General features: G+C 27.6%; 1 protein-coding gene across 2 annotated transcripts in view; it reads right to left on the bottom strand.

Moving 5' to 3' along the window:
* Window positions 1-13,897, bottom strand: part of LOC108753560 (multidrug resistance-associated protein 4-like) — a 25,882-nt gene extending 11,985 nt beyond the window's left edge. Inside the window, exons 1-3 of one of the 2 annotated variants that reach the window (XM_018495236.1) lie at window positions 13,767-13,897; window positions 2,268-2,443; window positions 418-1,025 (exon numbers count right to left, since the gene is read on the bottom strand). In XM_018495236.1, the coding sequence (XP_018350738.1) occupies window positions 418-491 (74 nt within the window). In that variant the 5' untranslated portion in view covers window positions 492-1,025; window positions 2,268-2,443; window positions 13,767-13,897. The remainder of the gene's footprint in view (window positions 1-417; window positions 1,026-2,267; window positions 2,444-13,766) is intronic. The other variant, XM_018495246.1, reaches the window with a different exon arrangement.
* Window positions 13,898-14,643: the final 746 nt, after the last annotated feature.

Below are 14,643 nucleotides of genomic sequence, written 5' to 3'. Positions count from 1 at the left end.
ACTCCTATTTGTGTCCTATAACTTCTTCGACAAAGTTTATATATATATATATATATATCTGCTCAATTTTTAAATACTTTATCAGAAGTTCTTTTCGTACAGCTATAGCTATCAATAAATCTTAGGATTTGAAAGAAATCTTTGGATATTCAATTAGAGAGAGAGAGAGAGAGAGAGAGAGAGAGAGTCGAATATCCAAGACTTATGACTGCTAAGGAAGACACCAAGTAAAGAAAAAGTCAAAATAATAATTTTTGGTTACAAAATTTGATTGTTTATTGATGTTTAAGCACCAAAATAAATCATTTTGATATTTTATTGACTAATGTGTGTTTCTTGGACTCCTCCATATTCCACAAATGATAAAGAAGAATCTCGGAAGAAAACATGATGACTCAGAAAAATTGTACAACTCACCACCAAAGTAATACTGACACGATGCTCGCCTTCTCCCTCGGATTCGGCTTCGATTTGATTTTTGTTGAATCCATCGGTCTTTACACGCGGCATTAACTTGCCGCGAGCTGCCACTTCCACGATTGAAAACGATCGATTAATTTATTCAACTTAGATCAACTAGTTAGATCAACGATTATTAACACTTCAAGATTTTTGTTTGCTATTGAATAATGACTCTTTTTTTCATAAACAACAAACGAAACAAGAATTTCTTTACTATTTTAAGAATCTTATAAAGTCTCCTCTTTGATTATATCACAAGATTATCGACAATATAAAGATTCTTCTCTTAATCCTCATAGATTGTCATCCAGTATAATTAACAATCTCTTCACGCAATCGTAATTAGACTGAAATGAACACTTCACATATCTCGTTGTATCAGCTATTTACAAATATCACTATTTTCCATGATTAATCAGTGGATTTAACTGTTATCACTAATTCTCAAAAAAGTCTTGTTATAGGCAGAAAAGATATCAGTCATCGACACTCATGTAAACATCTTTCGCTCCTTGAGATCTATTATCAAGTGCCTCCTTGTAGTTTTCAAAATGTTCGTGAATCTAGAAATTGTTATAAGTAATTATTATTATCTGTTAAAGACATCAGTTACATGATTGTAATTAGAAGTATTAGAATTATTATTACTAGAGAAAAGTCGCCGATATCTGCTGACATAAATCTTTTAAAAGAACACTTCCTTATTTCTTAGAACTAACTATTACGTTTTATCAAATGATAAAAAAATAATAATAATAAAATGATCTGTTTAGATGACTAAAGAGAGTAAAAACTCATAATTCATATATTTGTGACTTGTTTCTATTTCTATACAGAAACAGCTAAAACCGAATTCTATAAATGTGAAAATAAAATTTGTACAATTTTCTTTTGCAAATCGTATAATTTAAATAATAGTGGCTATATTATTGATAACATTATATTTATATTAATAATAGTGGCTATATTATTGTTTAATATTATAGTTTTATATGTTTGTAGTTTCATAAATCAATTTTATTTATATTTTTTCTTTTTTATTTTTTTATGATACGATCTGGAATAAAAAATTGAAGTGTGGCGTAAACCAGTACATCTATCTGTAGAACAGACCATATAAGCTACTTAATCTTTGTAGTATTACGTAATTGGAGCTGAAGGCAATCGTATTTATGAGAAAAAAACTCTCAAAAAAGAAACTCTTGCGTTATATCTTTCAAACCAATAAAGTAGGTGTGCATTATTATAAATTAACAAAAACGTTTTATTGAAGTAAACAGTTCCTAAAAAATCATATATACATTCATAAATATTTTGTATAGATGATTTCTATTAAAAAAAAAGAATGGGAATATGTGACATTGCTGTCTACTGTGTCAGTTTTGGGGCCTGTTGACAAATATTCGTTTTTTATTATCTTACAAAAAAAGTTAATTATTGCACAATTGAAAACAACATTGTAAAAACTGCTGTATTATCTAATTGAAAACATTTCTTAGTTTGTATTATTATCTTATTTATTTTATCTAAGAAATATTGTCCAAGCTAAAGTAATATCGGTAACCACCCTCTATTTAAAGTTATAATTAATCATTATTATTACATAATTATACAATATTATTAACAGTAATTAACTTTATTATTTATAATAATAAAATAAATCTTAATAATAATTAATAATTTTTTTTTAATAATAATTATTTTGCATAAATAATAATGTTCGAAAGTAACAATTTGTTTCTATTGATTTTTTACTATTACTTTGAAGAGAAGTTTTTACAACTTTAAAAATAATTACGACTTACTGAATCTTTTTCTTCCTTTACTAGTGAAAATTGGTCTTTTTGCAGTTCCATCTATTGCCGTAGTAGGTAAAAAAACGTGTGCGCATTGATAACTGACAAGGTCTGCTTTAATGAAATGAGAACAATTAACTTATCGATCCAGGATCCATATGATTCTTCGGGTACGTGTTTGGTATCTGCGTTTGAAAAGAGAGTCTGTATCATTTGTGCCTCCACCGTCCCCGCCTTATCTGGCTGCACGCAATTTATTTGCCTGCTGTGTCACTTTCCCAATAACACAGAAGGTCGTACAATTTTAACGTTATACTATAATTAACATAATAACTAACACAATATCTAACATAATAACGAAGTTGATACGCTAGTCATTAATTAGGCGCCAACCGTATGTCTTTTTATTCGTAAATTATACATAAAATTGAAGAAACTGGAACTAAAATTAAGTTACTAAAAATTCAAAAATAGAAGAAAATCAAAATTAGAATCAAAAATAAAGATTAGGATATTGACAACAGAAAATATTGAAATAACAAATTCTTTGAAGAGAGAGGAGGAAGAAAGAGAGAGAGAAAAAAATATTGGGAAATTTCAACATCAAAGTCAATATCCAATATCCAATATCATTCTGATATCCACAAAATTCTAAAAATATTTGAAAAACTGATTAGATTATTAGAAAATTAAATTTAAGGAATAATATTATAGCATCTGTAAGAAATAATATTATTTCTCTTTCTCTCTCTCTCTCTCTCTCTCTCTCTCTCTTTCTCTTCTACATATGTTATTTAAAACATGATACAGCAGACAAATAATATTTTACTGTCAAAGTTATTAATGTGCTATCAAAGTTCAACTAATTTATTAGTTAATTTTTTATATTAATTAATAAAATTTAATATGGCACAAAAATTATAATCTTAAATCATTAAAGATTGTAATTTTCCATATTGGTTTGTAATTTAGTACTATCCGATTATATTATGTAAGTACAGTATGTAAGTACGGAAGTACTTATTTTTTACATAATTCAGTGTAAGAATGAAACGTTTTTTCCTTGTATTGTATTTTAAATTTGTTATATCTCAAAATTAAAAAATCATACCAATCCGAAACAAAATGCATTTTAAAACTAAAAATTAATGCTTTCGCGCGGCATTAACAAAATTTAGAAAAAAATTGATGTTGATATTACAAAACGTCATAGACTCTCGAAATCGAAATTTTTGTCTTGTTTCTCAAAATTGTGTTACCCAAATTTCGACGGATTTGTATTCAGCAGGCACAAATACATTGGAAATGAATATTCATACTCGTGTTGCAAAAAAAAGTGAAAATTTATCAGACAGTGTAATTATTCAACTATTTCAATGAAGGCAATTATTTAGTAACATACTGCACAAAAACATCGTTATCAAAGTTCTTTCAGATTGATGTCTTTCTTCATGCGGGAAAATCGACATTTTACTGACAAGTATCGCTCAGAGGAAAAACCATTTAATACTTTGACGCGTAAGAAAAATAATACAGAGTTTATCGGTCACTGACCGGACGATCTATGACTATGCTTCACACGTAAGGAATAATAGCGTTAATAAAATACGTATAATAGATAAAGATCATAACATATGAAGTTTGTTATCTTTATTATGTTTAATTAAAATATATTATTTAATTATCATAAATTAAACTAATCTTTTGAGAATTACGTTCCTGTTATGGCTCGAAAATATACTTAAAGCTGTTATTTACCATACAAAACTGTTTCGGAGAGCATTTCTTTACGCGTAATTAAATGGTTTAATTTACATTTACATAATACAATTTAATCCTTTTATGCTCGTTTCTACCAATGTAAATTAACTTTAATTTCAATTCATAAAAATAAACTTATTATCTCTAAGTCTATAAATTAGAAAAAACTGAAAAATATTAGAGTTAATCTACGTTAAACAAAGTGTCATAAGACTACAAATGTAAATACACAACCAAGTAATGAAAGCCTCAATGATCTGGATTTTAACGCTTAAATAATATTTTCAGTGATAATATTTAATGTGAATTTATACACATATTCACAGTTCTGTAATCTACATTATTGGAAACGAGCAATTATATTTTTATAGGAAAAAGATTAAAAGAGGCAATTTTATTTCCTTCAAGACTGAGCTACAGCACAAATTTTTGCTCCTCTGAATTTATAATATCAGTTTTTTGTTACATAATAGCGAAGCATTCAAGAATTCACCAAAAGAAACCTGTTCAAATTTTCAATCATCATTTTGGATTATATTAAATCTAAAATTTACTGAACTTATTTCAAAATACTTGTGTATGTGAATATGTAAAATAAATCATGATACTTTCCTAAGAATTTCGACCAGCGTCTAAAGCTACATCAACTTACAATGCTGCACAGACTTACTGTATAAATTCGCAGGTCTGAACTGAAAGGAAAGGCGAAGTAACGGTTGTTTCACCGAAGCGTCGACAACCGCGAAAATATTTAAAAAGCAAAATATTTACAAAATAAAAAATATATAATGCCTATATATATAATGCTTATTTATGTAAAATATATGCACGTACCTATATAAAAATATGTAAATATAATACGATACCAATTGTGAAAATGCTGTATTTGGTATATACGTACTGTGAGAATCTTGATGATTCAATTTATCAAATAATTTATTAAAATATTTTTAATATTTTTGCATAGTCCAAAAATGATTCTACTGATCAAAGGAAGGAAGTGAATGATAAAAAATCTCCCGTTCACTGTATCAAGAGTATCATGAATCACGTGTGAAGCATGTTATCCTTTTGCATTGGCGTTTTCCAGAATGTGATATACATAGCGTGATGATAACGGGATGATAAGGCTATCCGCGTGAGTGAAAATCATTGTAAAGAGTAATTAGATTCAATAATTAAAATTTCAATACAGGAAAGTACAAAGTCGAAACATCGGTTTGCCGATCTACAGTTTGCGTCGTATTTTGAAACAAAATTCTATTTGAAACTTCTCGCATTCTTCTTCTCTCGTATATATGTGCATAAATATACATATATATTTCAGTATATATTCTATATACATTACTTATATATGCATAATATAACTATAATTTAATTATATATGCTTACTTTTATATTATTTGTATACATAATATAAATTTAATGTTCAAATCTAATTTTATGCATGTTTATATATAAATTGAATAAAAGTTTATTTTATATTTTGATTCTCCAAATATTTTTTTATATTATATATATAAAATTACAAAATGATCAATAAAATTCATTGCGAAAAAATCGGTTTCTTTCTGAAGTATCTAAAACTTTAGCTAGATACAAGTACAGTTTTAAAAATAAATTTTGGACTATCTAAATAATTGTATAGAAGTTTCAAACTGGTTGCTAAAATGTTACAATTTTTTTCAGCATTGCTCATTATACTTGATTTTCGTACATTAATTATTTTGATGGTCCAACAAAATTTTCAAATCTGTCAAAATCTTTTCTGTCTGAAAAATAAATCCTTGAGTTTCTCTCTTATATTGTAATTATTTTATCACATCGAGGCTTGGTTCAATGGAATTAAAATAAATGTTAAATACATTTGTAAATTATTGCAACAAATGTTTCCTTTAACATGCAAATGATAATCAAAAATTCCTTCGTCACAGGCGATGTAATGAAGTGTTCCACATTAAAAATCTTCCGCGGGGACAATGAAACAGGTGCAAGGCTGAACCATGGACTTTGTATGCGCTTTACATCGACACGGTTACTTTGAACGACTTATGTCACAACATTTATCACGCGTTATTAGGAAACCATTGTTCGTGATGACACGACAAATAAACGTTACGTCGATAAGAATTTACTTCAATATACAAATCGGTTTGCATCAATGAGTCACAGTGAAGTATGTGTTAAGAAAAAGTAATGAAGAGATAAAATAAAAGAAAGAAACTGTTAATTTTTAATCAACATATGAAGGAATATTGACAAATAATTACGATTACAAAGAGGCCGTTGTCATGTTCTTAAACGCTACGCGCGAAATGTAGCAACTTGTTGCAAGAAACAATACGCGTTATGCAAATCCGATTAACGTGTGCGTCAAGGCGAAATGGCAAAAAGTTTCCTCGAGACATTTAATGGAGTCGCGTCGCCTGATAAGCGCTTGTGTCAATCGTGAATAATGCAAAGCGTAAGTGGCATTTCCAATAAATTTTTAGGAGTGAGATCTAGATAGTAAGAATCATGCTGCTCATCATGTAATCATGTAAATCGTGACATCAATGCACAGCTTGAAATGTCTTTGAAAATAATACTACAGTGTGAGTGCAAAAAATATTCGTACAAAATTTTTTTATAAGAAAGCTTTGTCTATTAATTATAGAAAATAAACATTAATTAGCAATTTTATACGATGAATATTTTCAGACATAAACAAACAAGCTTCGTTGTATTCCTAACTTTAGAAGCTAAATTTCCTGACAATATAATTTTTAATTTTTAATTCCAAACAATATAATTTTTAATTTTCGCTTATTTTTAAGATAATACATTTTCTATAATTAATAGATGGTTTTTTATAGATATAATTTTGAGAAATACATACAGTCTACTTTATTCTTTATGAATAAATTGTTAATTTCTTAGCAAGAAATGACCGTCAATTAAACGTCGAATCGAATTGATGTTGAAATCGTATCGATATGTATGTGGATTCAACATCTCAATCAATCAATTCAATAAATCGTATCTCGCTGGATAATGTTTACTCTTTAAAAATATTTTTTTAATATTTTCTTTATATAAATACTTTTTGCACTCACACTGTATTTTATATCACAATAATTACACAATAATGTACATATATTTGAATACATGTTATTAAAAACAGACAGCATGTGCAATTATGTTGAAATTTAATAATTCATAAATAATTCAATAAAGATGATGAAAAAAATTCTTATATTAGCTCATATTTTTAAGAATTATTCATATTTTAAATTTATGAAAATTTCTGCAAAATACCTTAAATTTTTTCAGATTTTTTTACAAGTTTTCTTTACAAAATTATAAAATATATAAGAAATCTTAAAAATTTCAAATTATTTCAAAATTATCATAGGTATTAAAAAATTTTAATAAAAATGCTATCTTTCACTTCGAAAAAGTGTTCTAATTTTTATAAAAGGTCTAAGAAATTTTTCGAAACAGAAAAGTTTTGAAAAATTCTATAATTTGCATAACAATTTTAAAATTTAAAATATTTCAGAGAGAGAGAGAGAGAAAGAGAGAGAGACAGAGAGAGAGCATCCACATATATAAAATTTTTTTTTCAATAATTTTAAGAAATTTTGAAATCTATATAAAAGTTATATAAAAATAAAAAAAAATGTCAGGATCGAAATTATAAGAGCACATAATTTCTATTTCTTTATTTCTTCATTGAAGGTTATTGAATGATACCGGCTTAGTTTAGAGTTAGTTTAGAGGCTTAGTTATATTAGTAATATTATTATTATCTCAAGCATTTTTTATCTACTATATGTGAAATATAGCTTTCATGGATTAATCCAGAAGCAAGTGCATTAAAGCAGTTGAGTCTGAATAAACTCCGCGGAAGAACAACAGCATGTATAGTTGAGCTTTGCTATGTGTTAGATCAATGGTTAAAGAAAGAGTAATTGGCGGGGTCGTGGACGAGGAGTTATATAATGTGACCGTTTCTTTAATAGAACCACGGCATGCAGAACCGTTCACACGGCATGTCGCAGAATCGTTCACCAGACAGAGCCGTAAACCAAGTAGACTGTCGCGTTCCGAGAATCCCCGCAAATTCAGTAGCAATTAAAAATTTCGCAAGTCGCGGCAATTGCTGTGATCTGAAATGGATATTTGGATTGTTCTTAAGATGAGGTGCGCTTAGCATAATTTATTGAATTACACTTTAGTGACAATTTTTTTTTCAGAATTTTTTTTATAATTTTTTAGAATTTTTATATAAATTTCAGAATTTGTAAATAATTTTATAACTTTTTGAAAAAGTTCTCAGATTTTTTCAACTTTTTATTATATTGGAACATTTTTTAAAAGTGTCGAGAAAGTCTCACATATTTTTTTCTAGAATTTTGCATGTATGTATATGAATTAATTCTAAAATTTTTAAGATTTCTCATTTTATAATTTATAAAATCTTATAAAATCTGAAAAAGTTGAAGTATTTTTCAGAAATAATAGAATAAGAAATTATAAAAATTTTAGAATATTTTAGATAATTAATATAAGAAATTCTAAAAAAACATGTAGACTTTCTTAATATTTCTGAAAAATATTTCAATTCGTATAAAAATTCTGAGGAAACTTTTCAGCAGCATACTACAAATGTAAGTACAGTTTCTCAAATCTTAATTGCGTTTTCATTAAAATTTATCTTCTACTTTTTATTTTCAACATAGATTAATTGTAATTTTTTATGTCCACATTTCTATCAATGTAGATTAAATATAATCTCGGTTTATAATAAGCAAGTTAAACTGAAATTAAAGTCTGTTGTTGATAGAGGAAGATAATTTTGATAGAAATAAAAATAAGTATTATAGATTAATTTACTCTTCTTTTTTAACGATTCTAAAAGTTAAAATTAAGGGGAAATGAAGTATGATTCATATTTAGCTCGATTCCTTTTTTGTTTCCTTATTTGACTGTTTTTTTTAAATCGATTCTTATGTACAAATGACTATATATATGTGTACGTATTTCTGAAGTAGCCAAATTATTTTTGCACGTGAATGGCCATTTTTTTGCACGCCTCTGTTCCTGAAATAGATTAAAATTTATAATTCTTCTCCTCTCTCTCTCTCTCCTCTCTCGAATCATGAATCGGTGATTCGAAAGAGGATTCACTCGAGTAAAACATCGATCATCTCGAACAAGAAGGCTCTCATATAAACATAAATATATGCATTTTCTTTTGACATTACAAAAACAGCAAAAACTGTATGTAAGAATAATATGATAGAACAGCGTCGGAAGTTATTTACAATTGATTCAATACCTAAATACATTGTTCAATCCGAAAGAACCGTTTATAAACCGGGTAGATGTTATTTGACACTACTTGAAGTGGAATGTAAATAAACATAGCAAACATGAGAAATATCTCGAAGGATATATGGACGTGTTGACGAATAGCAATATTTATCATATTTTAAATCTGTCGGATCTAAAATACATGTTTCAACACTTAATATTTATCGGATATCATTAAGCTAAATATTGTAAACTTAATTTCTAGTACTTTCACAGAAACATGCTTTATATAGTTTATACTTATATTTATGTAAATATAATTTAAGTTTATAATTGTAAATATAAAACGTTATAAAAACAGAAAATAAATTTGCAATTTCTAACTTAACAATATCCAGTTATCAATTCAATATTAAATAAAATGAGAATTTGTTTATTACAACAATAATCAAATTATTTTCATTCCAGTAAAAAAAATCAAATAAAATGATTTAAAAAAGATTTATTCGCGAATGCGTTCTTCCGAAAATCTAAATCCATTTCAATACCTCATGCATTCATTTATAGGAATTGCATGAAATACGTATTTTCTATGTCTTTAAATCCAAAAATAAATTTTGTTTTTAAAAATAAATACTGCTCAATTCAAAATTTTGGATAGAAAACACAATTTTTAAATACACATTCAATAAACTAAAAATTTCAATTCATTTTAATCCATTCTCGTTTACTGAGATTTTATATTTGTCAACTTCATCATTATTGATTATTTTGAATTATTTCATTAATTTGTATAAAATTTTCTCGTTTAAACATCACATATTTCAGTACTGTAGCAAAGATGACCTCTCGATTAACGTATCACTATCAGAATCGAATGCGCTTTGTAATTGAGCGTCGTTAAAAAGACAATTAAGAAAAAAATTAAATGCATCAAGACAAAGGCGTGTTGTGTGTTAATAATTCTCCACTGAAGTTTAACTCGTGAGACGTTAAGGTCAATTGTTCAACGACGCAGAATACGTAATCTTTACTGAAACACAGAGTCCGATCATGACTCACTGTGTTTCATGCGACGAGCGAGCCTCTACAGCGTTACAAATATATATATATATTCTCGATTTTTCTCGGTATTTACAGAGAACAGTCTCCCAACTTTTTTTTTTCTCTTCGATATTTGAATATCCAACTAGTATTGAAATGCTGTTTATTGAACAAAAATAAGTTATTAATTATTAATTATTAATTCCAGAGTAAATAAAATTTTAAAGTAATCCAATAAAAATCTTAAAAAGCTGTGAAATGTAACAAGAGCGATTTTATCAAGAAGAAGAATCGAGAAATATGAATGTGAGAATATGGAGTTCTTGAAAGAGTCGAAGATTTCAAAAACTTTTGTAATCTTATTCGCAATCGAGTTCTCACGACAATTGTTCATGAATCAAGATAATTGTTCTCATAAATGTCTTTCCGCATATGAAGAATTACGAAAGAATCCAGAAAAAAGAGCTAAAATATTAAAACCAGAAAAAATTATAGACGCTGAATAATAAATGGATAGGCAACTCAGACAGGCGCGATATGCATAGCAAACAACTCTGTATCAGCTTATCAACATTTAGAAGCGATCACGTGCGATTCTAATGTGTGAAGGCCAGTGAGTTTTAGTGGCTCATAGAATCGTTTCGAATATACATAGATTGTCGCCTAATCTGCGAATTGAAATAATAAAATAAATTAAAATAATAAAATTGAATAATAAAATGCTATGAAAGAAAAAAAATGTATTTTCTAGGTAACGTCAAGACTTCCGACAGTTCCAAATTTAAAATTCTTAGAAACTTCGAAATGATTTGAGATTTCCATTGTACACGAGAAGATTTTGCTGAGATATCTAAAAATTTAGCTAGATAGATTTGAAAATAATTTTGTTGCACTATTAAAATAATTTTGTAGGACACTCAAGTAATAAACAATTCCGATTTGAGCGCACTACATAATTATTTTGATTTATGGTCTAAGAAAATTGTTTTCAAATCTGTGGCTAGTTGAATTTTTAGATATCATGTTAAAATCTTTTTTTTTTCGTATACATATGTACAATAATTTTGTTTCCAATTAAAACAAGTTTCTAAGAGCGTTGAATTTTTAACATTTCGAAAGTCTTGAGAATTTTAAGACTATCTTAAAAATGTTTTTCCTTCGCACTCTCTTCGTTATTTCAACTTGCGGATTGACAATTTTTAAGAATTTTGAACTTATATATAACAGTATTTATTTCTTTAATATCTTCCTTTATATAAAAAAATAAAGATACCGAATAGACAGAAATAAATTAGAAAAAAATTAATATCTTTTCCTCGAGCTTTTTCTCAATTATATAACTTTCGTAACCTTTCAAATGGAAAATTGCAAAGAAAGCTTCGAATGTCGCGATCGTTTTTCTGCGAAGTATATTCATGGAAATTTTCATGCAATTAGATATATTTATCATAGATACAATAATCTGCAAAGCACATAGTTTTGTTAAACAATTTTGTTAGACTTTTAAAATAATATAGCACATGCAAACTAGAGCTGTTTATTATACTTGTGTCCTATACAATTATTTTAATAATTTAACAAAATTATTTTTCTCTTTTTATCTAGCTAAATTTTTAGATACATATATTTCAACAAACTTTGTTTTTCTTTTCATGCTATATAATTTTCTAAATAATTTTCTCAGAGGCACGACGCAGAAAAATTCAAAGATATTAAAACGTGCCAAAAATATTAAAACTTCATTAACAATCATTATTTTAAATTATTATTATAAAAACAAACTTACTTTATTTTTTGTGAGAGTTGTTGATTGAAATATATATTTGAATTAATATAGAATTATATCTTTAAGTATGTACAAGCGTATTTCTTAACTTATTCACTTCTGTAATTTATTTGATCATCTTTTTAATTTATTCAGTCATCATAGTCGAAGCCTTTTGCGATTCAGAAATGGTGTATAAATTTAAATTAAAACATTTAAATAAAAATATCCAAGTGTTTTTATAATGATAAGCACTTTAACATTATGAAATGCCAAAGAAGCTTAATATCAATACAATGTGAGCATTCCTCCTTCTGGTGTTGACGTGCATCGCGCAGGATATCTTGAGACACTCGGTGGACGATGACGCGTTCAAGATGTATTGAGACGAGCATGAATATCATTTGCAAAGTGACTTGACTCGCGACGTAATCTTGTCATGACGTAAAATACACGTTGAACGGAAGATACCTAGCAGAAACGAGCTACGCTCGAACAACGACTATGCATAACTACGAGCGTAATTAATATACCGGGTGTTCCAAACCAGATGTTCTACATTTTCCAATCGATATAATAGCAATAACAATTAGTAGCAATAGTAACAATAGTAGTAACATTATACAAATAACGTTATAACAAATAAAAAATAAAAGTCCAAAACGATCAAACTAGATCTTTAATGCTTAAACAATTCCATAATTTGCATATAATTTCTGTACAATTTTAATAGTAATAGTAATAGGAACAATAGTAAAATGAATAATAATAATAGTAATATTGATTAATAATAAAAGAAACTATTATAGTAATGTTAATCATTCTGACAATAATAATAATTGGTTACCTTATTTTATAAAAAAAGAAAATAATTTTTTAAATATTTCTGTTAACTATAGATATTATTTATTATGTTAAAGACCAATAGATGGAGATAGATAATATGTACTAAGCGCTTCATTTCTTAAGAATATAATTTCCTAAAAAAATTTAGAGTTGATTTCTCCAAACCTCTCCAAGTATAAAAAGTAAAGAAACAAAATGTTTTAAATTATCCTTCCTCATTTATTTTTGCATCATAATTAAAACCGTATTGAGATTTAAGAGTATCAAAGAAGAAAGAAAAGTTATTTATTTAGAAAAGAAAGATCGTCATATAATCTAACATATAGCGGCGAGAAATACTAACAAATTACGAATTCGGATCTTCTGGTAAATAAATATCTGTTTCTTATTAAAATTCGTTTTTAAAGTTTAATAATTTCATATATAGGCATAAATATGTAAAACTGCATTATAAAAGTCTATAATAATTAAATTTATACACATTTTATGCAATTAAGATTTATAGTGCAATGATTTAGAATGGTTTATATATTTTATTAAATTTATATCATGATTGGGTATACCGTATATAATGTATACCGTATATAATATAAAGTACGCTCTGAATCATTACTCCGCGATTCATAGAGGAGAAATGTGCCGGAGTAGTAAGGCAAGAAATGACAGAATTATTTTTGGAAGACTCCACGGAAATTGAGGATTAATAATAGGGACTGATCCACCTCATCATTCTCAAGCACCGCAGATGTTGCTCGACCGGTTGAATTCCCTGTTTAAGCTTGTGTTGTACTCACTTTATTCTTCCTCGTCACACATGCGAGTGGATTTTTCACCTTGCTCCTGCTCACAAATTCATCACGCACAAGATCGCACGCATACACACGTACAACAGAACAGCGAGGAAGACGACTCGTCGCGACGACGTCTGCGCGGGTACTGAGTCCGCAATGAGCGTCGCACTATTCTTGCTACATCACGTGGCCTAATCAACCGTTCTATCGAAGAACTAGGGGATGCCTAACAATTGCGATTGAAAAATGAGAGGGGGAAAACCCTCTACTGGGGTCGAGGATTTAATCCCGGTTCGAAGAAAGTCCTGCTGTTTACAGATAAAGAACAGTGACCTTCATCGAATATAAAATTTAACTGCTCCTCTCTATCTTCTCTCTTCCTACAGTATTCTTATCAACAATTTATAATATGTAATTGAATGCCAGACTCCACTCTATGTTAGTTTTTAAAATTGAGAAGGTCATAGCCAGTAGACATATTATGATAATTAAGCATATATATCTGAATCGATATCGAACGCAGTTCAAATCAATTGTATCAAATAAAAAGAACTCTGTAATCATCAATAAATTAATAATTTACACAGAAAAGTAAGTTTAAACAAGATGTCCCAAACCTGACGGAAATAAATAAATATACGTGAAATTATTCCTTAAAATTTAAAAATTAATTATTTTTTCGCGAACCATTAAAAATAAAGACTTATATACTATGAATTTGTAGAGTCGCATAAAATAATAATTCATTTTCTGTGAAATTCATTTTCTCTGAGACATTCTATAGGCATCCTGTATTAAATAAATAAATAATCAAATAAATAATTGATTATAGGTAGTTGAAATAAACCGCAATGAATAATCTAATAAATATTTTTATTGC

Source organism: Trachymyrmex septentrionalis, unplaced genomic scaffold (genome assembly GCF_001594115.1).
Source record: "Trachymyrmex septentrionalis isolate Tsep2-gDNA-1 unplaced genomic scaffold, Tsep1.0 scaffold114, whole genome shotgun sequence".
Lineage (NCBI taxonomy): Eukaryota > Metazoa > Arthropoda > Insecta > Hymenoptera > Formicidae > Trachymyrmex > Trachymyrmex septentrionalis.
This window is presented reverse-complemented; position numbering and strand designations above follow the sequence as displayed.